The 26,027-nt window shown below is 48.3% G+C and overlaps 10 protein-coding genes across 10 annotated transcripts; 7 read left to right on the forward strand and 3 right to left on the reverse strand.

Annotated features, from left to right (window-relative positions):
* Positions 1 to 740: 740 nt before the first annotated feature.
* Positions 741 to 1,262, forward strand: N7503_004403 (GFA family protein; the record flags this gene model as incomplete). Its single annotated transcript, XM_057063950.1, has 3 exons — positions 741 to 861; positions 915 to 1,123; positions 1,182 to 1,262. 3 exons carry the CDS (start codon positions 741 to 743, stop codon positions 1,260 to 1,262), a joined length of 411 nt encoding a protein of 136 aa, XP_056921693.1.
* A 1,325-nt stretch (positions 1,263 to 2,587) lies between these two features.
* On the forward strand, positions 2,588 to 3,780 carry N7503_004404 (Zn(II)2Cys6 transcription factor domain-containing protein; the record flags this gene model as incomplete). Its single annotated transcript, XM_057063951.1, has 2 exons — positions 2,588 to 3,667; positions 3,730 to 3,780. The coding sequence occupies 2 exons, from the start codon at positions 2,588 to 2,590 to the stop codon at positions 3,778 to 3,780; spliced, it is 1,131 nt and encodes a 376-aa protein (XP_056921694.1).
* Positions 3,781 to 5,234: 1,454 nt separating this feature from the next.
* On the reverse strand, positions 5,235 to 5,870 carry N7503_004405 (YbhB/YbcL family Raf kinase inhibitor-like protein; the record flags this gene model as incomplete). Its single annotated transcript, XM_057063952.1, has 1 exon — positions 5,235 to 5,870. The coding sequence occupies one exon, from the start codon at positions 5,868 to 5,870 to the stop codon at positions 5,235 to 5,237; it is 636 nt and encodes a 211-aa protein (XP_056921695.1).
* A 449-nt stretch (positions 5,871 to 6,319) lies between these two features.
* On the forward strand, positions 6,320 to 8,268 carry N7503_004406 (uncharacterized protein; the record flags this gene model as incomplete). Its single annotated transcript, XM_057063953.1, has 3 exons — positions 6,320 to 6,491; positions 6,548 to 6,787; positions 6,857 to 8,268. 3 exons carry the CDS (start codon positions 6,320 to 6,322, stop codon positions 8,266 to 8,268), a joined length of 1,824 nt encoding a protein of 607 aa, XP_056921696.1.
* Positions 8,269 to 9,514: 1,246 nt separating this feature from the next.
* On the forward strand, positions 9,515 to 11,208 carry N7503_004407 (uncharacterized protein; the record flags this gene model as incomplete). Its single annotated transcript, XM_057063954.1, has 2 exons — positions 9,515 to 9,863; positions 9,911 to 11,208. 2 exons carry the CDS (start codon positions 9,515 to 9,517, stop codon positions 11,206 to 11,208), a joined length of 1,647 nt encoding a protein of 548 aa, XP_056921697.1.
* A 2,722-nt stretch (positions 11,209 to 13,930) lies between these two features.
* On the forward strand, positions 13,931 to 14,965 carry N7503_004408 (NAD(P)-binding protein; the record flags this gene model as incomplete). Its single annotated transcript, XM_057063955.1, has 1 exon — positions 13,931 to 14,965. The coding sequence occupies one exon, from the start codon at positions 13,931 to 13,933 to the stop codon at positions 14,963 to 14,965; it is 1,035 nt and encodes a 344-aa protein (XP_056921698.1).
* A 1,672-nt stretch (positions 14,966 to 16,637) lies between these two features.
* On the forward strand, positions 16,638 to 17,650 carry N7503_004409 (uncharacterized protein; the record flags this gene model as incomplete). The annotated part of the gene is made up of 4 exons (XM_057063956.1): positions 16,638 to 16,823; positions 16,880 to 17,047; positions 17,125 to 17,356; positions 17,406 to 17,650. 4 exons carry the CDS (start codon positions 16,638 to 16,640, stop codon positions 17,648 to 17,650), a joined length of 831 nt encoding a protein of 276 aa, XP_056921699.1.
* Positions 17,651 to 18,863: 1,213 nt separating this feature from the next.
* Positions 18,864 to 20,810, reverse strand: N7503_004410 (cytochrome P450; the record flags this gene model as incomplete). The annotated part of the gene is made up of 7 exons (XM_057063957.1): positions 18,864 to 19,173; positions 19,199 to 19,379; positions 19,446 to 19,480; positions 19,552 to 20,015; positions 20,069 to 20,228; positions 20,294 to 20,578; positions 20,632 to 20,810. 7 exons carry the CDS (start codon positions 20,808 to 20,810, stop codon positions 18,864 to 18,866), a joined length of 1,614 nt encoding a protein of 537 aa, XP_056921700.1.
* A 910-nt stretch (positions 20,811 to 21,720) lies between these two features.
* N7503_004411 (zinc-dependent alcohol dehydrogenase family protein) lies at positions 21,721 to 22,812 on the forward strand (the record flags this gene model as incomplete). The annotated part of the gene is given in 4 exon segments (XM_057063958.1): positions 21,721 to 21,735; positions 21,757 to 22,231; positions 22,287 to 22,517; positions 22,529 to 22,812. The coding sequence occupies 4 exon segments, from the start codon at positions 21,721 to 21,723 to the stop codon at positions 22,810 to 22,812; spliced, it is 1,005 nt and encodes a 334-aa protein (XP_056921701.1).
* Positions 22,813 to 24,371: 1,559 nt separating this feature from the next.
* Positions 24,372 to 25,678, reverse strand: N7503_004412 (putative integral membrane protein; the record flags this gene model as incomplete). The annotated part of the gene is made up of 4 exons (XM_057063959.1): positions 24,372 to 24,763; positions 24,849 to 24,913; positions 24,964 to 25,349; positions 25,412 to 25,678. 4 exons carry the CDS (start codon positions 25,676 to 25,678, stop codon positions 24,372 to 24,374), a joined length of 1,110 nt encoding a protein of 369 aa, XP_056921702.1.
* Positions 25,679 to 26,027: the final 349 nt, after the last annotated feature.

Consider the following 26,027-nt stretch of genomic DNA (forward strand, 5'->3'; position numbering starts at 1 on the left):
CCCGTCTGCTCTCCCTGGCTTGACTGATCTTCTGTATCTCGACAGAATTTGTCACCCAGCAGCATATTGTTACCGCTCTGCTCCCCGAGACAAAGCGGTCCCCGAAGTTCAGTTCGCCATATCGCGCCCCCCCCACCGCTTTGGTATCCACCATGCTCCGAAGAACCGACTAACCGACCAAAACCGACGCTAGTGGAAACAAGTCACCGCCTGCATTGACTATCTGACCTGTGAGGTCTGGTGTGCGTTCACTATCGGTCTCAATTTCTCGATTACCCCCACATCGAGCCAATGGGGTCAATCCTTGCACGCGTCGATCGCGAGGAGATCGCGGTGGGAATGTCCTCAGGACTCGCGGTAGAGTTCGACGGCGACTTGCGGTGTCTTCTTTTCAACCGGCTTACCCTCGAGGATTCGGACATGGTGCCGGTAAGCTGTGGCTAAAAATTGGATAGGGTAATCATAATCACACATCAGCTCAACAGATTAGGGAGGGGCTTCCATCTGGCGGGGCTGGAACAATTTGTCATGCGGGATTTGGAATTGATTTTAGTATGACGCAACACACATCAAGGGCGTTCATGTTCACCACTTTTTCAAGTCATGTAGAAAGTCTATTGTGGAGGAAGTTGAGCACAACTCCATTTCCTTTCCTTTAAATACTCCCGTCTATTCCCCCTCCAAGGTCCTCAAACTCTACATTCCCCATTTTTGAGAACCTTGTGAGAATCAACTTCATCATGCCTATGAACGGACACTGCCTTTGCAAGGCGGTCACCTACACCATTGAGGTCGACCAGCCGCTCATCACTGCCTACGATCACTGCGACGACTGCCAGCGTCAGAGTGGTTCTACCTACTGTATGTGCAGACAAAAACAAATCCCCAAGTGATGACGTCGACTAATTCTGTAGCTCTGGTCGCTGTGGTCCCCAAGGCGGCTCTTACCATCAACGGCCCCACCAAGAGCTGGGCGGGCAAGGGATCCTCTGGAAAGGACGTGCACCGCATCTTCTGTGGCGAGTGCGGTTCCCCTATCGCCCACGATCCAGATGCCGCCCCTGAGATCATCGCCATCAAGGCTGGTACCCTGAGCACGGAAATCAAGAAGACACTGAAGCCGGTACGTGGGGCAAAATGGAGCGCACTAGATGGCGGGGCTAACTTTTTTCTTTCCACAGGACACCGAGATCTGGACTGTTGGCAAGCTTCCCTTCTGCCAGGAGCACCTGGAGAAGCCTTTCAAGCACATGCCTGAATAATTGCAAAATATAAAATACCCCCTGTTATGATCCGGAAAATATCGCAGGAAGGTTTATTTGGGTTTCCATCGCTTGTATGGTTTAACGAATCTATCACGAAATGCACGAATTCCAATAATCTTACCTAACCGGCGATTTCGCTTTCCACGTGCTTTCTAAATAATTTGCTGCATATGTATAGTCTAATTCAGGCTGTCGTATCTACACATGCCCAAACCTCTACTCATCCCCTATAACAAACCAACCCTCCCAACTTGAAAGGCTACCGCCAACAGACATGGATAACCCAAAACATAGTTGTCCCAAAACCTGCTCTATCAGATCCCCCGCGAGATCTCACCCGAGTGGAGTCCACAAAATCGCCGAAGCGATTGCACCTAGCAGCAGTCCCTGCAACGGATAAGTACTGGCTTTATTTCTGACTTGTACTAACATGCGGGATTTGTGTGCCTCGGCAGACAAGTTCCGTGCCCAACGGTCTTGGTATGTATCCATCTGTTGCCTATTCCGTCCGTCGGATGGACCACTTCCATCTTTCGGGTGGGGATTGTGTAGCTCAGCAAGAGCTCCCAATATGCAAGTCTGGTGGGCGATATGGTTGAGGGGTGGATGAAGATCAGGTTTGTTTAGTCCAAGGTCCTCGTTCTTGTGGGACGGTGATAATGAAATTGCACAGACGGCCTGGGGAGAAGGTCTCGCGATGGGCTGGTTGATACAATTCTGTACGATGGGTAACCTTCCAAGAAGCATTCCTGCGATACCAAGTGTTCACTTGGTTTCAATGGAAGGATTGAACTCGACCCTGTCCATTCACAAAGGTACAAGGAAAAGTAAGGTTGACGATCTTTACAAGGCTTCTGCAGCCATTTGCACAATCGACTGTCTCGTGCTCCAAATGTCCACTGAAATTGCTGTACCATACACAAGCGTAACCCGAGAACATACAAATGACCCCAAAGTATACTCTACCGATAGTCGTTCCCAGTGGTCTCCTTCCGAAGTAAACCACTGCGAGCCACTAGTTAAATATCTCTTGCACACACGGGACATTCTAGCACAGTCGGGTAGGACAACAACATAGCTCAACAGGGGCTTTCGGATGTAACTTTCAACTCGGCCATGATCTAACAGTAGGCTCTTTTAAGCGACAAATTCGGAAAGAGATATGGATATGGGAACGTGATGTCGATCCCAGAACTGTGGGTGAGTGCGGGGCGCTGTATAGATAAATGGTCTGTGGTGCGATAGGAGCTAGTGGAGTTACTTGAAATGCTATTATTTGAAGTCCTCTTCCAATTTATCCAAGTACATAAAACATTATCAGAATGAGTTCGTCAAAACAAGTGAAGAGTGGGGTTGGCCAATTGCCCAAAAGTGTAAAGGTTCGCTCTACGTGCAATGCTTGTCAGCAGGCCAAAATCCGTTGCAGCCATGAGAAGCCTTCTTGTCGTCGCTGCCAGAGACACAAGATTGAGTGTATCTACAGTGTGTCGCGGCGATTGGGTCGTCCGGCAAAAAAGAAAGATTGCCGGATAGAGGTCAAAGGGCAAGGGAGCAGTCTTTCGCCGGAGACACTCGAGGATCTAGAATTTGAACGAGCGGCCCGCAGAACGTCACGAAAAAAGGGTATTCGGTCAGGTTCAGGAACGGCGATACGGCCTCGAGGTGCAAGAACAAAATTCACTCCAGAAGAACAATTTTCGACTCCGACGCTGCCAGATAATGTCAATGAGCCCGGGATGTCCATTCATCTCCATGAAATGAATGCGTCAACCTGCCACCCAGCATTTGAAACGGACTTTACGTCTGAGAACTGGGCTCAACAGCTCATGTCTACACGCCTGAACGAGACATCACCTGAGGAGACCAATGCCGAAATCGAGCTAGAAGACACGTTCGATACACCATCAGAGTACATGAGACAGTCAGCTCCAATCCCAATCCAGCCATCGAGAGATCCATACTTCCCCTCACTCCCGCTAGGACCCGACAGTGACCTAGAAACGTTCCAAACGACCGAGAAAATGGCATTTCTTGATGCCAAAGACCATGATACAGCTCCATGGCCCTACAGCACCTCCGAACTAGAGATGCAGCCCATCCAAAACGCGTGGATACTCGAAAGGCCACACCAACCAATGCCGGTACTGATAGACCCTTCAAACTCAAATTACTGTCCACTCCAGTCTCCAGATGCGAGTCCCGACAGTGACATATACTCGCCTGACGAGCCGGGTCACCTCAGCCCGCCGCCAAATTTCAGCTGTAGCTGCTACAAGCGCGTGATGAGTGAGCTGATTCGATCAGGTCTACGTGCTGAATCGGACGGATTTGTTAGCATTGATAGTATACTCGCGTGCCAAAATGAGCTGTTATTACAGACTGAAGCAATCCTGCGGTGTAGTGTGTGTTCACAGTCCGAGGGGCAGGGGAATATGTTGATGGTTGTTATTGTGACTATTGATAGTCTTCTCTCAACGCTGGATACTACTACAATATCGGCTGGGGCAATGGATGAGGAGGGGGTTCCTAGCATTTCACAACATTTGACGAGTGGGAAACTACGGGACTTGGTTAGTGGGGATGGGTTTAAGTCTCATTTTGATGCTTGTTCTCTACTTGTTGGAGGGTATAGGGTTCCTCTTGAGGAGAAATCTTGTTTAATCTTACAAGTTTTGCAGGGGCGTCTTTCGATGCTTTTGTTGGCTATTCGGCGGATTCGTGCTTGTATGCAGCAGCAATTGGCGGCTGTTTTTTCTAGGGGGAGAATGCTTATGATTATGGAGACTGATCGGAGGCTGCAAGTAATTTTGATGAAGTTAAGGATGGCAGTAGGTTAAAATTTGGTTTCTTACTCTTACGTACAATGAATCAAACTCAACATCAATGATCTATTGGCTCTAGGGGTATTATGATAATGAATCGGAGGAGACCAAGCGGTCGGTCGATATAGCAATTTACTAAATCGGCAGCTGAACCTAGCCGGTCTATAGTTTGTGAAGATCCCCAGCCACAAGGAAAATCATTGGTCAGTAATAAACCTTGATTGGGGCTACTAACTTCCCAAACTTCAACATGGTGTGAAAACTCCTAATATGTGTGCTGTCAGGGGGATAGGAGGCCAATGTTTAGAGTGGCAGCAAGGAGCAGTGGAATGACTTCCTTTAGCCTTCATTCAGTTCGTGAAAAGCTGTGACTCTATGTTCTACTGAATGTTGCTCATGAGTTTGAAAAACGCTTCGCAGCAACCTTGTTTACTGCAAGTTATCGAGTTTTGCTAGCGGGAAAGCCTTGCGATCTCACATACCATTGAGTGGGACGCATAGAGTCAAAAATCCCTCATCTTCGAGCGCGACCCAGTCAGGCTTTTTTGACTCTGCCATGTTGGCTATGGAGCAGTTGACATCTCGATATATCTGCATTAGAAGTAAGGCTATTCTAGGCGAATCAGAGCTCCAAGAAGAGGAGAAAAAGCTTCTGATCGGCACGATAAATGGACAGAGGCAAAGGAGGCTGTTGAATTTGATTGAGAGCCCGAACGTGATGCTGAAAAACCTAAAGACGCTTCGGAATGGGATTGCGACATTGCGCACTATCAAGTATCTAGCTAAGCTTATCATGGGCAATTTGAAAGCTTTGATGGAGACTATCGATGAACGCGACCCTATTTCCTTGGCTTCATCTGCTTTGGCTAGGTGGTTGCTTGATACCATTCAAATTAAAAAGATGAGCTTGGGGGGAAACGCGAATTGTAGCCTCAAAGACTTCATCCATTCATGTCATAACCGCTTTCTGGTGTCGTATTATGTAGCATAAAGTATGAAAACATAAAATTGGTAAATGCACGCCATATGATAACATAAAGTCAGACTCCGTGGGTAAGCATGAAACTCTCCAGCTGTCAAGCTCTCCAATCTTTTGGACGCTCTTTTATTCCGAGGCGCGACTCGAAGAAAAGTGTCAAATTGAGATTTAGTTGGGCCAGGGGCGCTCAAATTCCCCAACCCATTGACCCCAACCAATAACCTTGCCAGTGATGGCTTTGTTGATGTCCGATTTGCTGACCTTCTCAGGGAAATCGAATTCGAGGGTTTCCTTTAGCGCGATGATGGTGAAGACATATCGGTGGGTTCCATGACCGAGGACAGGGCTTGCACCGATATAAGCTGCGCCTCGGAGGTTGGGTACGTAGTTCCACGCGGAATTAGTCTGCCGCTTCGGATTGTCCTTCGGCACATTGGTCTGCAGTGGAGTAACAGCTCGGTGGGAAGGATTGATTCCCCAAAACAGGCCATGATGGATAACGAGGAATGGAATTGGTAAGTCGATGTCCTCGCTAATCAAGACATATTCCTTGACGGGCTCGGTGACTTGTGGGGGTGTCCATTTCAGTTCGGGAATGCAGCCGATGCCATCTTCAGCGAGGGAGGTATGATGCAGAAGAAGCTTCGAGCCCGACGGACCACATTCTTTACACTCAAGGGTCATGTTCGGCTTGGGTATATCTTTGAATGCCGGGCTATAGATGAACTGGCGGGAGTCATGGCCTCGGAAGGGGTAGAACAAGCGGCCGAGGAAGTACGTCAAGTAATGCAAAATGCCAGCCATGTTGACGGACGATATGAAAGCCCTCGAAGTAAGGGAAAAAAATGAATTGGCGGGTTGTAGAAGAAAGAAAAAAACCCGATCACCACAATAGTTCAAATACTAACAGGAGTATCCTTTAGGCAAGAACGATGCCGGTTCCGGGCCGTAAACGGCAAGTATGGGTGAGATAAACTTATTTAGCTTTTTGACTTGTTTGGTTCGTTTCACCTCTATGTTTACATCCTCCATAAATACTAGTAGCTACCTACTACCTCCCAGATTGACAGATGTGGTATAGCTTGACGCCAGCCGCGAAGGGGTACCTAAAGTGGATCCGCCCTGTGGTTCCTGGACGATCGCGATCGGCAATGACCACATCGTGCGTCCCCGCCCCGTTTCCGTCGACATCCGGTTTGAAATTCACCGCGTGATGGTAGCTTCAGCCTTTTATCTCTCAACCTCACCTCTCCATGCTGTCGAATATCCTCGCCGCCATCAGATCACCTCCTGATCCCACCGAAGGGGCTCAGCAAAGGCCTCCTCGGTATGCCGGCGAAGATACCACACCGACTACCCGCCGCGAAATCCTTGGCTGGTATGCTTACGGCATTGCCGCCGAGGTGTTCGCGGTCTGTGGTGTAGGTTCGTAATAGCTCCATTCCAGCCCATCGAGACTATTTGCTGACTCTGTACTTCAGGTTCTTTTTTGCCTCTCACGCTTGAGCAGCTGGCGCGCGAACACGGCACACTGCAAACCAGCCACCTGCCCTGCTGGGGCCCTCAGGCGCCGGCGAACGGCACGCAGGCAGACGAACAGTGTATCGTTGGGGTGATGGGACTCCACATCACCACTGCCAGTTTCGCGATGTATACGTTTTCGCTGGCGGTGCTAATCCAGGCATTAACATTAGTCTCGTTCAGTGCTCTGGCAGACTACGGTAAGCTTCCTGACCACACTTTTTTTTTTTATAGAGCCAATGATTGATTTGTATATTCTATCGGCGCAGAAAGTAACCGTAAAACGTTACTTTTGTCCTTCGGGTTCATTGGCTCGGCTACCAGCATGCTGTTCGTGCTTATCGCACCGCCGGTCTTCATTCTCGGCTCCGTCTTGGTAGTAATCGGCGTCACCTGCCTCGGCTCCTCGTTTGTGGTCCTAAATTCATTTCTGCCCGTATTGGTCGCCAATGATCCTTCAATTCAAGAAGTCAAAGATGGAGGTGATGAGATGTCGAACTTCCAGAGCAACAGTAATAGTGGCGTCGGCGATGACGCTGACTGGAATGCGTGGGACGAGGAGGACAGCCTTGACGGCTTGCAAGGCCCAGGTCAACATGTTCCACTCGGAGCGGATGGTCTAAAGGGCAAAGGCTCGGGATCTAACACGGAACTTCAACTCTCTACGAAGATCTCTTCTAAGGGGGTGGGACTTGGATACTGCGCGGCGGTATTCGTGCAAATTCTGAGTATTGCGCTCCTGGTAACACTCTCCAAAACCAAACTCGCGGAAATCTCAGGAACCCTACCCATGCGCTTCGTTCTGCTCTTGGTTGGAATATGGTGGTGTTTATTCACGTTTGTCGCCGGTCGTTGGCTACGCTCACGACCTGGGCCCCGACTGGATACATCATCCAGTCCTGGCGCCTCTCGGTGGCGCGTGTGGTTGCGTCTCATGGGATTTGCATGGAAATCCCTCTGGAAGACAGTAAAAGTGGCCGTGAAGTTGCGCGAAGCTATGATCTTTCTCGTCGCCTGGTTTCTGTTGTCTGATGCCATGGCAACTGTCTCCGGTACCGCCATCCTCTTCGCACGTACAGAACTAAAGATGAGCACAACATCAGTCGGTTTGTTGTCGATCACTGCTACTTTATCGGGTATGACTGGTGCGTTCCTCTGGCCTCACGTATCTCGGCGTTTCGGATTGAAGCCAAATCAAACAATCATCGTTTGTATTGTGCTGTTCGAGACAATTCCGCTCTATGGAATGCTAGCCTATATCCCGTTCATCAAAAATTGGGGAGTCATTGGACTGCAAAAATCATGGGAGATCTTCCCGCTTGCAATTGTCCACGGTATCGTGTCTGGAGGCCTCGCTTCGTACTGTCGCTCCTTCTTTGGTCTATTGATTCCTCCTGGTAGCGAGGCTGCATTTTATGCGCTATATGCCGCCACAGACAAAGGCAGCTCATTCATCGGACCCGCTGTGGTAGGAGTACTCGTGGACGCAACTGGTCAGGTTCGGTCTGGCTTCTTCTTCATCGCGATCTTGATTGTGCTACCCATCCCCCTGGTGTGGATGGTAAATGCCGACAAGGGGCGCCGCGACGCCCTCGCGATGGCGGAGTCTCTGGAGAAATCACACGGAGGGCTATTTAACGATGCTCAGGAGGCAGAGGGACTTCTGTCTCGTGAGCAATAGTCTTGTCTAATTAGACAAGGCATATAGTTGGCTTGAGGTGCCACTAAGGAACTTAGAACCACGGCATGCATGTAAGTTCTTGCCTGGTAGGGAAAGGTTCCATGACTTTATTGAGGCTATGTTCAAAATTATGAGTAACAGATGGGCTTCTGCTATATATGAATATCTCCCAGGGAATAAATTTTATTTACAACTTCCATCTTCTTTGCGGAGAGTACTAGACTAGAAGTCTCCTGGGTTTCACGCACTCCATCTGATCCCAAGGTCCCTGGGCAATTGGAAATCTGGACGCTCTTGCAAAACCCGTGAATGACTCATGGGATCTTCTTATACCAGCCTCGCCTCCTAGCAATATTTAAAACATCAGACTTCACCCGCCGGGAAATGAACTCGGGAGAACAAGGAGGTCTGTGCGCGATGTTTGGAAACCCCGGATCGTCAGACTGCACTAGATCAGCTCGTCTGATCTTCATCCTCGGTCCCCCACCGGGCCATCATCGCCAAAGAAAATATCGGCAGGGTCAAAATGTCCCGATAACGTGGCTAAAAAGACAACTTTTAACCACATTAGGTTTTCACATTCCCTGCCATTCATGCAACTCGATCGGTCAAGGCCAACACCCCGGACCGACACTCCGGAATCCCAAGAATCAGCGATCGGAGCACGAATAAGAGCATCGGGCGCGTGCGAAAGCCAACCCTGCTAAGATCACACAATCCGTGTGAGGCAGTCTCGGCGCGAAGCTCCGTTACCCGAAGGGAATAGGGCCTTTTGCGGCGGCAGCCATCGAACCCGGGATCCAATCATAACCCCGCTCCCCCATTCGCGACCCTCGCTTCCCCAGGTATTAATAAGAATCCACGGGTTGATTATGGAGCTAGCTCCTAGCTTAATGTGCCGGGTGATATGATAGGTGCAAAATTAGGATTCTTGTCGAATCTCGCATTCCGGCGTGTGGCAAGACTCTATGTCCCTTGTTATCTTACTGGCTGGACCAGCTCTTCAGCTCGTGCAAAACTGGCATTCGACTTTTTATTAGGCTGAATACATGGTCTGATCCTCTGCCATTGGTATCCTTCTCCACACTCTCCTCGGAATCCGTCCCGGCACGTGGTAGGCCGTGTCGAGACTATGCCGGGCAGAAAGTCTTATATTTCTAGTCTCGTCCATCCCTTGTCGGGAACCCGTTGAGAGGCTACGGGATCTTTGGAACTGGGTTTTCGGTCGCTATCTTATATTTCCGCCATGGCAACTACTCAGGTTGAGATCGCGCTAGAGAAGACAGCGGCGCACCATGTTGAGGATACTTTGGGTCACGGTGCGATCATCGAAGCGAAACAGGCGAGCGACGAGGAGCATGCTCAGACTCTGTTCCAGGCACTGCGTGACAACCGCAAGGCTGTCGCGTGGTCAATGTTGATTTCGATGTCAATTATCATGGAAGGATATGATACGATTCTCATGGGAAACTTCTACGCCTATCCCACATTTACGCAAAAGTACGGAAGCTGGTATGCCAAGGGTAATGAATATCAAGTGTCAGCCCCATGGCAATCGGGACTCAGTATGGCTAGTACAGTGGGATGTATCTTTGGTGAGTTCTCCTAGGATTACACGAGGAGTAATCACTGACAAGCCTAGGCGGTATTATGAATGGATACTTTGCTTCAAAATTCGGATACCGAGGCGTCATGATTGTGGCACTGGCGTTCCTCACTGCCTTCATCTTTATCACCTTCTTCGCCAACTCAGCTGCCGTCCTCCTTGTCGGCCAGATCCTATGCGGATTCTCCTGGGGAGTCTTCGCAACTGTTGGCCCCGCCTACGCATCCGAGGTCTGCCCCACAAACCTGCGTGGATACCTCACCATCTATGTAAACATGTGTTGGGCCATTGGTCAACTTATTGCCTCTGGCGTGTTGTACGGCCTGGTCGGCCGAACGGATCAGTGGTCATACCGTATTCCGTTTGGTCTGCAGTGGATCTGGCCAGTGCCCTTGATGGTAATCTGCTGGCTGGCACCAGAGAGCCCATGGTACCTCGTACGGAAGGACAGACTTGAGGATGCAAAGCGCAGCCTCCGCCGACTTGGAGGAAACAAGACCGAGGATCAAATTAACGGGCAATTGGCAATGCTGGTGCACACCACCAAGATTGAAGCCGAGATCGAGTCTGGAACAACATACGCGGAGTGCTTCAAGGGAGTGGATTTGCGCCGCACAGAAATTTGCTGCGTCGCTTTCATGGGGCAGATCATGGCTGGTAGTTCGTTCGCCTACACACCTACGTATTTCTTCGAGCAAGCTGGCATGAGCACCAACCGATCCTTCCAGCTTGGAGTTGGATGCACAGCCGTTAGCTTCGTAGGCACCGCACTCTCCTGGTTCCTAATCACAAAGTTTGGTAGAAGAACCCTGTATGTCTGGGGCCAGGGTATCCTCGCCACTATCTTATTCCTCGTCGGAATTATCAGTGCCGCGTCATCGAGTGACGGTTCCATGTGGGCTCAAGCAGCACTCTGCATGATCTGGCTCTTCACCTACTCCTTAACCGTCGGGCCAATCGCCTACTCCGTCGTCGCGGAAATTTCGTCAGTCCGCCTACGAACATTGACCGTCTGCCTTGCACGAACAGCCTACCAGCTCATCAACGTCGTCTCGCAAGTCTTGGAGCCTTATTTCATGAACCCAACCGCATGGAATGCGTCTGGTAAGACCGGCTTTTTCTGGGGAAGTACCGCGTTGATTGCATTCACATGGGCTTTCTTCCGCCTACCAGAACCCAAGGACCGTACCTACGCTGAGTTGGACATCCTTTTCGCCAGGAAGGTTCCTGCGCGCAAGTTCTCCTCAACTCAGGTTGATGCCTTTGCGACCGTGTCAGCATCTTCGCAGGAGGGTCTCGTCCGCGAGGAGACGGCCCAGGAGATCAAAGAGTGAAATGATTAGCGTTGGCTTTCTATCTTGTCACATTTTGGTTTGATGGGTACGAAACCCAGTCCGGGCGGCCCAGTCTAATAGTCGCAAGATTGTGTATACCTAATATGAAACGTCTATCAATTATTCTTTGAAGCTTCAGGCTTTCTAATCTACACATTCTGGATAGAACGTAGCTGTATGGCTAGGTTGCAAGATGACTGATTAGGAAAATGTACAAATTTTGGTTATTGATACGCGTAGAACTCAGGGCCTAGGTCATGAGGCACAAATGGAAAGCCCAATTGTTGATTATGTGATCTGTGGTGAGATGGTTGATTACGTCATGTAGGTGCAGTGTTGGAAGAAAATCATCCTACATGCCCCATTAATACATACCCCATCCCTAACAATTTGTCCCCATGGCCAAAGGGAGACCCAAGGGGAGACCCAAATTACAGGTCGACCCATGCCGCTTTTGCAAGAAGCAGTTCAAGCGACTAGAGCATCTACAGAGACATGAGCGTATTCGTCCGTGGCCCTTGCATTGATTTGCTCTTGTCCCACAGATCAATGCCGCATTCTAACCCACAATCACAGATACTCAAGAGAAACCATTCGTTTGCCATTGCGGTAGCTCATTTACTCGGCAGTAAGGGCTGATTTGCCCGGCCTACTCGCTCGTGGACTTACATCTCTCATTCTAGGGATCTTCTAAGTCGCCATGAACGACTATGCCATTCGCCTGCGAGTGTCGAAGAACCAGTTGCGCCAACTGAAGCCCTCAATGTTCAAATACAGGAGGACTTGGAAAACTTGATATCTCATCCCTACGGAACTTTCGAGTCTGGTGTGACTTTTAATGAAACAGCTTGGAGTCACAAGTTCTAGACCTCGTCTCATCCGAAGCAACATATTTACCTCGTGTTACCTCTCCCGTCGAGGACTTATTCGATCATATGGTTCAGAGCTTCTCCTTTCTGAATGAGCCAGACGTCTGGAATAATGATATTTTTTCATTTAACAATGTAATTCCGTCTCATTTTTCTAACACCGAGATCTCGCTATGTGACCTCTTCCTGCAATTTGCTCCTTATAAGCAACAGAGCGTTTACACTTCGAATATTATGTTGTCGGTTCAAAGTTCTCCTAAGCTATACTGCAAATCCTACCGAATCGCTTTTTGCATGTAAGTTTATCTTTCTGAATCCACCCCGCTCTTGCTTGATATGAATCGATATGTATCACCTCCGGTCGGCTCTCATTCACATAATTCTGGCAGCATCTCAAAGGCTAATTTTTACTTCCATATATTAGATGTGGCTATACCTCGCCAATCGCGTCGAAGTTCAAGATCCAAGGGATTTTCCTTTTTGAACTGAAGATGGCTGACACGGAGTTGGATCAACGAATGGCTAAGATCCAAGAAGAGGATACATGACGTATCGTCTGAAATCGAATTATTCCAAATCTGCCAGAGGGAGTCGATCAGCACATACATAAGTGTGTTTTCGAAAATCACCGAGATTCTGCGTTGGAGCGATGAGCCATTGATTGCTTTTAGGCTTCGGCAATGGGCCCCCATTTTTTAAATCCAGGGCCCAGCCCGGCCCATTATGCCGAAGGCTAGTTACGGCCCCGGACCCAGCATTGGGTCCGAATCTTCGACCCAAAACCCAACTGAGTCCGGGTTGGGTCCGGGTTGAGTTGGGTGTTGCGGAAGTCTAGTTCTGCGGAAGTCTAAGCGTGCTCGTTCATGACCAAAATGCCCTTATAGACTATAGTCCATCTATGCTTTCGTACGATCGTATCCATTATGAAGGGTTAATCGCGGGCGCTTCGCACAATATTCGTTTATAGGCGCGTTCTTCGTTTCTACTTACTTCTAGTGTGCGTAATCAGGGGTATTCCTCTACGACGGCGATAACGCGCGGTCATCTTCTGACGCTTGTGTCAGGGGATACTCTTGTCCGTAAGAGGAAGCCTAATGTATGTGAAGGGCTAAAGTCAAGTTTCATACAACTAGACTAGGCAACATGCTGCTTACTAAGCTCAAGGAAGAAAGGTTATTTAGTTCCATTCACGTGCGCACACGTGACATTCCACGGGCTCAGGCCCGTTACAGAGAGAAGCATTAGAGTTAAGTGTAATTTACCACTCTGGTATAGAACGTACTATCTAACATTAGCAGAATAGCTTATATTAAATATCACGTTGTTTTGATCATATTTCGTTAATTTGAATTATCAGCATTTGATAGGGTGGCCCGGCCGAGCGGGGTGGCTCGCCTAGGGGCGAAATACGTTAGTTGATCTACTATGTGTGACTAATAAGCAGACAATTTTGATTAATGGTTAAGCATACGGACCCGTCGCTCTATTGGGAGCCGCGACATACGCACTTAACTCACCTACTCTTGGGTAATGCCTCTATGGACTCCTGTCATCTTCTCTGAGCCCGAGACCAAGGCCGAGGCCGAACCCGGTGAGCGGAGACGCGAATTCTCGCAGTAGTGCAACCTGGAACTCGGTCCAAATACAAAACCGAGGTATCTGTGAATTTGCTGTACGGTGATCGTGGGTTTCCTGTCATTTCTATTGCATCTGCATCTGCATCTGGACAAACCTCACACGAACGAAATACGAGCGATATCCGCTTATCTTTCAGTCATACGCCGAGTCCAACAACAAAAGGCAAGAAAGTAAGAATGCAAAGGCCGTCATGGTATAATGAACCCTCGGGGACAATGAAAGCCGCCGTGCTTACGCGACCAGGGGCTTCTCCACCAAGTGCCTGCTTCACCATCGATCCTGCCTACCCAAAGCCTACTTTACCTTCGCAAGATTGGGTCCTGATACGAGTACGAGCTGCAGGGCTCAATCGTGCAGAGCTCCGTTCGCGCCATGGCTTTCCTGGCCATATCTTGGAATTCAACCTCTTCGCAAAGGAGTATCGCGCCGATCCACCAAAAGTCATAGGCGAAGAGATGGTGGGGGAAGTGGAAAAGGCTGGAAGCAACACGGAGTTCAAGTCAGGAGATAAAGTTGTTGCCTGGATGTTCGGTGGAGGTAAAGCATTTGATGGCTCCTACGCAGAGTATGCGATCAGTCCGGAACAAGCTGTGGTGAAGCTGGAGACTTCTCTACCCTGGGAAGTGCTAGGCGGCGCGGTCATGAGTATGTGGACTGCACACGGAGCGTTGGACATTGCCGCACAGATGAAGCCTCGGTCCTTAATTCTTATCCATGGAGCTAGTAGCTCAGTTGGGATTTGGTCGATCATCTTAGCAAAGGATATTGGTTGCACGGTCGTCGCAACCACTCGCAACAAGTCCAAAATTGAGCGTCTAAAATTGGCGGGAGCCGACTATGTCGTACTGGAAGATGAGTTGAAAGAAACCATCCCGAAGCTAGCGCCCAAAGGTTTCGATACATGGTTCGAAATTGTTGGGCCGGAGAATATTAACCCACTTGCTTTGTCATCGACAGCTCGCCATGGTACGGTCGTTCACGCAGGAATATTGTCCCTGAATTTTTCCATGGGTGAATTTTCGCCGACTGACATGGGAGCGGTTCGGAAGTTGACTTTCTATACCACTATGCCAGAGGATTATGATGAGGGGGCCGCCGACTTCGTTCGATGCATCATCGACAAGGTTGAACGCGGTGTTATCAAAGCTGAAGCTTTCATGGACCGAGTATTCTCGTTGCAACAAATCGGAGAAGCTCACGAATATATGGAGAATAACAAAGCTACGGGTAAAGTAGTCATTACCGTCTAAGCAATTCGATCGACGTTTGATCGATAAGGGCAGGTTTGCATCAATGTGAATATGCTGGATGTGAGGACGTTAGTTATGTCAACCATCCATTGTTTATGGCTGGCGTTATAATGCTTTTTTATCATGCTTTGTGAATATCATTTACGCTTAAGTAACCAGTTTTTAATATCCTTAAAGAGTGTTACTCATCTGAATAGTGCAGTTTTTCCAACGCGTCAGTAAACACGGGTTAACGTTCCATGTCAAGCATTTTAAATTGGACCTCCACTCGGGGCGTCGCCAGGTCTGCCCGAAGGCAACTTGTTCTTCGGATTCATTCCAATCCCTTATTTCAAAAACCCAGTAAATCGTGGCCAAGACGAAGATCGCCAGTCGAAGTCATGCAACGGTCGTTTGGATGTTAAGCCTGATCATTGAGAACTACTAGGCCCATAGGAATTATAGGATTTAACCTTGCCTTAATTTATTAGAGCAATATGGTTCACAGTCCGCAATATGATTATGAGATTTCTGGTATGGTTGGCTCTACATTCGTAGAATCTCAGTGCATAGCTTGAATCAACTCTTGTTTGCTTTCTCTGCCAAGTGTTTAGCTTTCTTGCTTTTTATACAGATTATTGATCTTAGATAACGTCATAGGAAGCGGCGGACGCGCATGCCACGATCAAGAGCCTGGAATATGGCATTAACCGCCTAACATGTCTGGGATCACATAAGAAATGAGGTGCATATAACATCAAGTCTAAATTTGCTTTCAAAGGGAACTTAGCGCCAAAGAAGGAACATAATAGCCTGAATATAGTCTTTTGTAGCACTGCTCACCATGAATCCTCATTCGGTAATGTCAGCGCGATTCAGATTAATTCTGGAAGATCGGCACTAAGCTTGTATCCGCGTCACTCATGGATTATGTTAAAAAACGTTGTTTGCCTCACCCGGAAGCCCGCACCCTAGTCCAAGCCCGAGCCCGGGCCCGAGTCCGAGGATGTGGGGTAGGGGGAAGCGAACTTATAAGTGGAGAAGCCATTGATGAGTGTAAATGTATTTCACAGATACTCTCCACATCATGTGACTGAATTACCATATAAACTACCTAGGTAGGTGACTCGATGAATTTTACCGTCGAAGTCAATCAAATACATAGTTATAATCATCTTATCCTTTAAATACGCCTGTAATAAGAGATATCTGCCATACACATTTCTAATAGTTATATTTGGTCTCTAATGTCTTGCGAAGAACCAAAACCATCAATGGTTCTTGTGACCGGTCAGTGAGAGCCCAAAATGAGCTGCGCTGACGTGAACTACATTCTTACAGGTGAAACGGACTGAATAATAAGAAAAAAGGGGAGCTAAATATGAACATGTGTAAGGGATGTTTCCGGCTTCGGCCCTAAATCCCGTCTTCTATTTGTGAGTTGAAGACCCTGGTGAAGGGACGATTAATCACCCATGAAGCACCCCTCCCCAGAAAGGGTATTTTCCGTATTCTCAGTGAAGCCGAGTAGAACTCTCGGGTATCGGTAAACCTACCCCGCTGCTATGTGGAGGCGAGGCGGGTATGAGGATATATATTTCCTCGACAGCCCGGGGAGGGTTGGGGCTCCAGCTGAGAAGCCTATCATCTATGGAATCTTCTAATTCTGTCAAGCCCTCAACATTAATTAGAAATGGGTTCTTCTCACGTTGTGATAGTCACTGGAGCCGCCGGGGGTATTGGTAGTGAGATTGTCCGCAGTCTCTTAAAGCAACATGGCGCTAGCGTGGTTGCGACCGACATTGTCGAAGGGCCGTTGGCGGACCAGAAAAAGGTATATGGAGACCGATTAGAGGTGGTTACGGGAGACATTGTCAAGGTGAGTTGATTTTGGACTAAGCTCTGGACATGATTTGGTTTAACAGCAAAGGATAGCCGGAGGTCTCTGAGCAGTGTGTAAAGCTGGCGATAGCCAAATTTAATCGCATTACTGGTGTTGTCTTGGCAGCAGGGGTCTTTGGACCATGTCATCGGCTTGAGAATTCGCCAATGGAAAAATGGAAAAGAGGGATCGACATCAATGTCCTCTCCCACTTGAGCACCGTGAGTCAATATGTTTGCATTGGCACCTCTCTTTGCATTTTGGGGGGGGGGGGGCTTTTTATACTAATGGTTGTCAGCTTCACTACGCCATCCCGGAACTCCGCAAAACCAAGGGCTGTGTCATTGCTGCGACATCCGGGGCAGGAGTTGCCCCACTCTTCGCTGGTTGGGGGTTCTATGGCATGTCTAAAGCTGCGGTGGCATTTATGGTAAAGCAGTTGCACCTCGAGGAAAAGGACATTACTGCCATTGGTATCTCTCCAGGCCTCTGCGATACTAAGATGGTTGCTAGTCTACGTTCCGGTCAACGTAAGTTGGCTTTCATTCCAAATATAAACATAATCTAACTCTGTGGCAGAGGATGGTTGGACTGCAGAGGATACCAAGTATTACGAGGATTTTGTGTCAAAGGTTGACATGGTGACACCTGAAGTCATCGGAAGCATCTATGCGCAGGTTTTGACTCACGCAAATAGTGAACTCTCGGGACTGGTCATAGATTATGATGATCCGCAACTACCCGTCGAGGAGCATCTGAAGCGAAAAGACAGAGCAGATGGACCTAGATCTTACGCGCAATATTCCTCTCAGGCCGACCTATAAGCATGAATCTCGGGAACACTCAAGAGAAGCATAATACACGTCACCATGTTGTGTATTCGCCATTGAAGAGTTGAATTTGAGCCTAAACTAAGCGGTGTTAGTGTCATTTAAAGCTTATGAAGACACCGATGAGACTACAATATAGCGCAAAAGTCTGCACCCCCTCCCCTCCACTTTCCCTCATATCTTAGCGTATAGATGGTCCGTAGTCCTAATTATGGCATTTCCCCGGTTTCGGTGAACGAGTAATATAGCATAGGAACTAGTTACAGGTGTTAATACCACTACCTTAGGTCCAAGAACAGTGCTATCCAGATCAAAAGAATACTGTGTTTAGAACCCGTAGACAGAAGACCCAGCGCAAACATTTCTCTTCACTATTATATGGAACATTAGCCAGCGCATTGATATATTTTCTTCGGACGTAATCCGGACACGTTTGGTCGCCATAACTTTGCACTTGCAGTATACTGCCTTGGAATCACTGGAGATATTCCAGCTTGCATGGCTACAAGCATCAACCCACCCATCGGCGTGAAAGTTATCTTGGGCTTAGCCTGGCCACCCTGGCTAACTAGCCATGTATCTTCTATATTCATATCACTTTCATGGGTAAGTTACACCACCACTATTTTTGTCTATCATGTTCAATACTGAAGCTCTTTCCTTGACAGTCTGCGGAACCACCCTCTGATAATTTTTCAACCATCCTCCGTCTTTCGCTGAGCTCCACGGAAATGACTACGCGTAGAAAATGCAACTGGCCAAGCTCGACTTCTTTGGCATGTCTTTACTGGTGGCTGGGCTCCTTCTCTTCCTTCTCGAACTTTCCTAGCGGTGGACAGCCAAACGCCTAGATTTCGGGGCTTATGCTCGGACTTTTGACCTCGGATGGCCCTGGTGTTGGGTTCTTCTGTCTCTTTTTCCCGCCCCCGTCATGGTTGTGGTGGATGCTAGTGCAGTAGAGAATGGAAATTGAATTTTACGTTGGGATTGGGAGCACCAATCAATACATCGAGTGGGTGGGGCTACTGCATAAGGGCACAATTGTTGCTTCGCTTTGAAAGTTCGACCTTTTTGTGAGCATAGCTCAAAACATCATTCACAACCTGGCTCTGACACTACCACGCTCATCTTAAAACCATACCTGAAACATGAGACAACGTGCAAAGGAGCGTTATTATAGACAAGATAGTAATCATGCATGCCGGACTTAGTTATACTGAGACAAGAACTCCTCCGCCCTAACCAGTTCCTGCTTCATTACCTCACCATGGGCCGGGCTGCGCAGCTTGATCCGTACTTCGAAGGGGAGAGGGCAGACCAGGTTGGCAGAAGTGTAGGCGTTGGGATCCAGAGGCTTGGCCTTGCCACTTTCAGGGTCGATGGGTTCGTCAAATTCGAAGGCCCAGAGCAACTTGGCTGTGATGCGCCACATGCTACGCTCAGCCAGGTGGATGCCGGGGCATATTCGTCGTCCACCGCCGTAGCCATAATGATGTAAATGGATGTCAGTCAGATCTCTATATCTATCGAGTAAGACAGCACTTATCGCGGTTCTCATAGTTGGATCCCACTGCATAGTCATGTGCCAGCTTAGTGTGGTTCACGAATCGATCCGGGTTAAATGTGTCATGATCAGGGTAGTAGTTTTCATCGTGGTGCATAGCCCATACACCAATAAAGATGGTACTTCCCTTAGGGATCAGCATGCCGTCATACCAGTCATCTAAGTGAAAAGAAAAACATCGATTAGCTTTAAAATCAAATTTATGGCTTATCGATCGAGACCAACCTTGTGTAACGGTGTGGGGAAGTCCAAGATCGGTTCTACATGTTTAAATGCCTATTAGCAAAACCCCGATCGCGCTTTAATAGTATAATTCTAGTGGGAGACTCACGTAGGACGCCAACGGAGACCTTCCTTTATAATGCAATTGATGTAGGGCAACTTCTCAAAATCGGTGAATAATGGAGCTCGGTCGGTCCCACAGACTACATCAATCTCTTTACGGGCCTTCTCCTGGACCTTTGGATTCTTGGCCAGAGCCATAATCAGAGTAAGGATCTGATTCGCAGTGGTGTCGGCCCCAGCCTCCATCAGCTCACCAAAGAAATTGTTAAAGGCATGCTGACTCATTGGCCAGCCATTACTGTTGTAGTCATCTAATTTCATGTCGATTAAGCACTCACGTTTGTTATCTCGGGCGCGGCGTTCATCTACCATCTGGCGGGCTTTGCCCCAGGTAACGTCCATCTTTTTGCGTACGCGATATGCGCGCTTCTTCCACTTTCCAGGCAGATACCATAAGGGTGGAATTATGTCCACTGGCGGGTTAGCACCGGGTTCGATAGCCTTAATGAACTATGAGTTCAATCAATGATAAAGCTAGCAGGAATATCAAGATCAGTTATTACCTCCTCGATCATTGCGGACGTGTCCTTGAACCAGAATGAATCTAGGTTCTTCGCACGGAACCCCCAGGCTAACACTGCCGCGACGGAGGACGCGTAGAGCCTGGCGTACTGGAAAAAGCTTTTGGGGTCTGTCACTAGTCGATTCATGAGAAGAACAGCTCTACATTCCAGAAAGTATTAATATAACAACCCTGTGGAATTTGATGCTTGGGAATGAAAGCTTACTCGGCCTCCTGGATACGGAAGTACTTCTCGTCAAGTGATTTCGGATTCATATTTCTTGTCACAAGCGTCCGCTTTTCTCGCCATGAAGGGCCTTGACGCTCCATAGTTATATGGCTGCCGCGAGTGATGAAAAGCGGTACAATATTAGGTGGTCTGTCAGAGTAGATGCTGCCTTTCTTATTGATCAATTCGTGGACGGCTTTGCGATCGCATATGACGATTATCGTCCCTGGTCCGACCTTGAGGGAATATATTTTGCCATATTGATTTGACCATTCCATGAACCTGTCATCTCGTTTAGATGCCAATTAGAAAATGCAAATTCTATGCGGGCTTACTTCTTGCCTAACCCTGTGGCAGGGATATCAAGCATGTTACCAAAGATAGGCACGGTTGGAGGACCAGGCGGTAGTCGGGGGTCACGTTTTCCGACCTGGAGAAGACGATAAAGGCCATAGAGAAGCACTAGGCCGAGCGCCGTGAAAGTTGTCTCCGATGATAGCGTGGATAACAACATAATGTCCAGTCGACCACGATGTGACGTGACGTGACGGTGATTATTGAGATGCTACAAGCGCAAAGATAATGGCTCTACTTTATTGTAACCTGGAAATGGATTTGATGCGCTATTCCATGGCTCGTCATCGGCCAAACATGAAGGATACGACGCCCTCGGGCTCGGGCTCGGGCTCGGGCTCAGACTCGGGCTTAGCTCCGGCCTTCGGTGCTGCTCTGCCTTTCCTGCGAGGGTAGCCCCGCGTACCTGGCGAAACATCGAAATGTCGTAAACTGGGCAACCCTCTTCTAGCCATACCGGACATACAACAGACATTGGTCAAATTGACCAACCACAAATCCCACCGCTACCTCCACGATTCCCTTCAACAGATGATCAACTTCATCATAACAAACTCGATGTTGCATCAGATACAGCAGGATGTCCTTGGATATCGTCTGCTTCAGCTTACAAGCACATATCGGAAATGTTGGCAGAGAAAAAGTCGGTTCTTTCCCAGCCTTTGTATGAGACACACGCAGATAACAGGTCCTATCTTAGATCCTTTAATCAACCATGAAGCTTAGGCAGAATATTATGAGTAATCGTACAATTATTTGTACCCGCTAAAATAACTATTCAAGTCGCGAACTAGATTCCTACTAGCGATAGAAAATGCCTGGGGTTGGTTTGTCAGAAGCCGGGGCAGATAATCGAGATCTCGGAGAGTTTACAAAATTAATCACCCCTCATGGAGAGGGAAATTGATTGCATAAGGTCGATGCTATCATGACGAAAACAAACTTGATTTGGAGAAAGAATTACGACGTCAAACTACCGCTGCTTATAAAAGCCCGTGTCTCTGTGGTTTGCAAATCCATTAACTCCTATAATCAATCAAAGTAACGTTTCTTCTACATCATCTTCAAATATGGTTTCGCACACTGTTCTCTGACTCACTTCTCAGGGCTCCTTGGATAACATAGCCGAGTCTCAGAAGTCTCAGCCTTCTGCTGGGAAGCATGAGGTTCTCATTAAAGTGAAAAGCGTTTCCTTGAACTATCGAGACATCGCCATTGCGACCGGCCAGTACCCCTTCGCAGTCAAGGAGAATGTAGTCCCAGGTTCGGATGCAGCCGGTGACATCATTGAGACTGGCGAGGGTGTGTCTGGATTTGAAAAAGGCGACAGGGTTGTTATTGCCTTTGAACCTACGACCTTGTATGGACCGATCAAGACATGGACGACAGCTCTGGGTGGTCCTGCCGACGGTGTATTGAGACAATACATCGCCGTTCCCACCTCGGCGGTTGTCAAAATCCCTGAGAGTTCTGCACTCAGTTATGCCCAGTGGGCGAGTGTGGTTTGCACTGGTACCACAGCGTGGAATGCCTTGTGTGGAAACAACCCATTGAGGCCAGGTCAAACTGTTCTCTTCCAAGGTAAATCAAGCATCTGTTCAATTAACCGGGGAAATAAACTAATCATCCTATTAAGGAACTGGCGGTGTGTCAATCACTGGTCTCGCACTGGCCAAGGCTGCAGGTGCTACGACCATCATCACATCCTCTTCAGATGAGAAGCTTGAGCATGTCAAGGCTAAATATGGAGCTGACTACACTATCAACTACAAGAAGACCCCCAACTGGGCGGCTGAGGCTCGGAAGATTACCGGAGGGCAGGGTGTTGACTACATTCTAGAGAACGGTGGCTCCGGAACATCAAACAGTCACTCGAAGCAATTGGTTTCGGTGGTGTTATCGCAATCATTGGCTTCCTCTCATCTGCCACTCAAGAAAATATGCCTGATGTCGCTTCCCTTACTCTTTCCAAAGGCGCTGTTGTTCATGGTATTATGGTCGGATCGAAACAGCAATTGGAGGAGGTTGTCCGCTTCATCGGTGAGCGGGGTCTCCCTGTGCCTGTTGAGAAGACTTCCAAATTTGGTCGTGACCAAGTCGTTGAGGCTTTGAAATACGTTGCCAGTGGTCAGCACATTGGCAAGGTCTGTATCGATTTCTAGATAAGTAGACTAGGCAGTAGGTCAATTGGTAAGGAAAGGATGAGTTTCTGTCCATCCAGTGTGACCTAGATAATGAATCTCATAGGCCCAAACAGGGCTTTTCAACATATCTAATCTTTTTGGCTGTAATTTAATGGTCACTCTTCAATGCCTAGGTGTAACCTGTATGCCTGCTGAGGTTTTTTTATAATGTCGAAAAGCTATCTTTGGAAAACAATAAGAAAAAAAAAAACTAAAGAATAAAATAAAAAAGAGTTTTGGGAGCTTAGGAGCTATGTCTCTCTATCTAGTGGTGAGGGAAAGGCCTAAGTTCAGAATGTATATTGTGGTCGGATATCACTTTCCCAGGTTGCCGAGTTCTGCAATCTCGGAAGCGGAATCCTATGCCCACCTTTCCCCCAGCCAACCATCCAGAGAGGTATTAAATGGAAAGCAGGGAGCATGGAAACAGGTCAGCTGTCATCTCCCTGTATCTCGGTGTCTTTTAGAGAGAAAGAATACCTGACCCAGTGGTGGTCAGATGCTATGTTCAGCTCACGTGCCTGCCAATGCCTAGAGATTCAACCGAGGGATTCGCGTACTCGCACTATGACGAATCCCTGGCTAATATTGTTCATCGATATCTTCACATGTCCACGTGCCCTCTATGAGTTGTGATCTGCCAGAATTTCAACATTCCTCAACGGCTTGAAATTTTCGTCTCAGCGTGGGTCTTTTCAGTTTAATGTGCGGGTCGATCATGGCATCAAATCCCGAGAAACAGGAGGTGCATGCTCATTATTGAGACAAAAGTACCATTTTTCAGGCATCAATGTCAACACCAAGCTGTGGCGCATTGCTCAGATACACTCATACGTAATCGTCTAGATTGTCCATGAATTAGAACCTAGCTTCAATAGGCTTAGTCGAAGGCTGGGTAACGCCGTCCGTGGCGCAAGACAATTAAAATCACGTTCTACAAGAATATTCAATACTTTCAGATTTAGTAATGTATCACCATCGCTGTACATACGTAACACGCTACCCGTACGCCAGAATATAATTGGGTATTAAGTTCGTTAACTGACGATCGAGCCGGCGGGTTGTTTCCCCTTTAGGCCGGAAAGGGACTAGATCTTGCACGAAAGTACTGATAAAATACACTTGTATCTCACTTGTTCCAACGGCACTTCTACGAAACCAAACTATACTAATTAGAACACTCAAGACCCTACAGTGGGGTGGCGATCGAAACGATCCAATTGCCGAAAGTCTGAACGTGGAGAGATGGAGGTTATAGTGAAACAGTCGGCTGTGTAGAGTCGGTGCTTCGAGTTTCGAGGGTGCTGCATCATCTCGCTTACGATACAATAGACCCACTGGCGCCACCGATCGTTCCCTGGAAAGCTTGGAACAAGGACAAGGGGATTGTTGTCCGAACAAAAGAGAAAAACAGCCATCTGCGAACTAAATGAAACACCCAAGTATGAATCATTGAAAACATTACTTATTTTTTTGTGGTCGTGAATGGTATAGTACATTAATTATACGTAATATGGAGAGTGGGAACAGAACCCGCCTCATTCATCGCGCACGGACACCCGAACGGATCGCTCAACCTTCCACCCAGTACTCAGCGGATTTAAATCCTCCTCACTACTACTTCTGGGATGCGGACGCTGGGTCCCCATGATAGTAGTCGTGATACCATGGTAGTCATCTTGATCTGTACCAGTCCAAAGATGCCCTTCCTCAACGTCGTGCCTTGATCGCGAGGAGCGGTGGAACTTCTGCGCCACATTGCTGGATAGGGGAAAAGATCCTGGAGCGGGAGTGCGATTGTTGCGGCTGCGGGAGCCGGAGGAGCCATCGCGGAGGAATCGGACTAGGGGGCGTAGGGTGGTGAGACATCCGGCTGTAATGCCTAGGCCTGCTTCGACGTTTGACCAGATGGAGATTTGGTAGGTATTATCTATATTGACTGTTAGCCGAAGGATCCAATCAGGGAGGGTAGAAAAGTAGTATGGGGTGTGGGTATATGACTAGGCGCAACGTACACAGAAATTCGGTGCTTTTGTAGTTTTTGACGAAAGGAATGCGAATGATCACGGCGGCGCTCGCACTGAATCCTATTAGCAATGGAATCTGGGGAGAGGTGGTGGCGTGACCTACATGCAGCCGACTCCTAAGATGCCGACAATAGCGGCCTTGGTGCGCTGATTCATGCGGAGATTCCAGATTAGTGCCACTGGGAGGAGGCCAATAGTGAGGTCGGTGACGGCCGCGCCGACACTATACAGGTATGCGATGTCGATGAGGAGGTCGGTGCTGATACAGGTGCCGGTTTCGGTGAGTCGGTTCCAGAAAAACTCGACCGGACTGCACTGGAAGATAGTGAAGAAAAAGAAGATTAAGCCAACAGCGGTGGCAAGTGTGATAGCGGCGTAAAGAATGTAAGCGTGGACGCGATCCACGGTGATGCGCAAAAGAGTGATGATAATGGATATCTTGGCGACGACACAGGTAATGACATAGAAGATTTGGCCTAGCCACCAACACTATACATCAACAGAATTAGCAATCTTCACCATTGCGCCGCCTGGAAATCGTTGTATCATACCAGCAGGGCCTTATGGAAATCATCCTCCCTTCCTACAAAGTGAACCAATCTCCGTCCCATTCCGTATTTCACTCCGAGGAATCCACAAATGGCGAAGGCCATGTTGAGAACCATGGCCAATAACATAAAGACATCATCCTTGCCGAATGCCTTGACCACGCGAGTCCGAACAAATATTCTAAGGATAACGGCAATGAGCGAGATGGCGAGAAAAACCGCTGTGACGATCAGGATAGCCTGACTGCGGCTATCATCGTCAGCTTCCATGGCAGTCCGACGGAAAGCCCATTCGCCTTGCAGCAGAGTCGAGATGAAGAGGGGGGGGGAAGACCAGAAACATGGGGTGGCGCCCTCGTGGTTTTATCTTTTCATAAAGATCGGATCCCCACGCTTCTGCAGCCCGGCTATTTTGACTTTGGAAACCTGTAGCAGCTCTAGACTTTTGGTTCCGAGTGGAACCCCCCTGCGTCTATGAATAAATGCAAATTATGGTACAGGTGGGGGGTATTGTTTTTTAGGGCCGAGTCTAAATCCGCTGGATCGGCGTGCGAGAGGAACCATCACGATCGCGGTAGGTGGAATGCTTTGCCAGAAACCCGGTTTGTAAGCCGTATTC

This window comes from Penicillium pulvis, assembly GCF_028828015.1.
Source record: "Penicillium pulvis strain IBT 33274 chromosome Unknown contig_23_segment0_segment0, whole genome shotgun sequence".
Taxonomy (NCBI): domain Eukaryota; kingdom Fungi; phylum Ascomycota; class Eurotiomycetes; order Eurotiales; family Aspergillaceae; genus Penicillium; species Penicillium pulvis.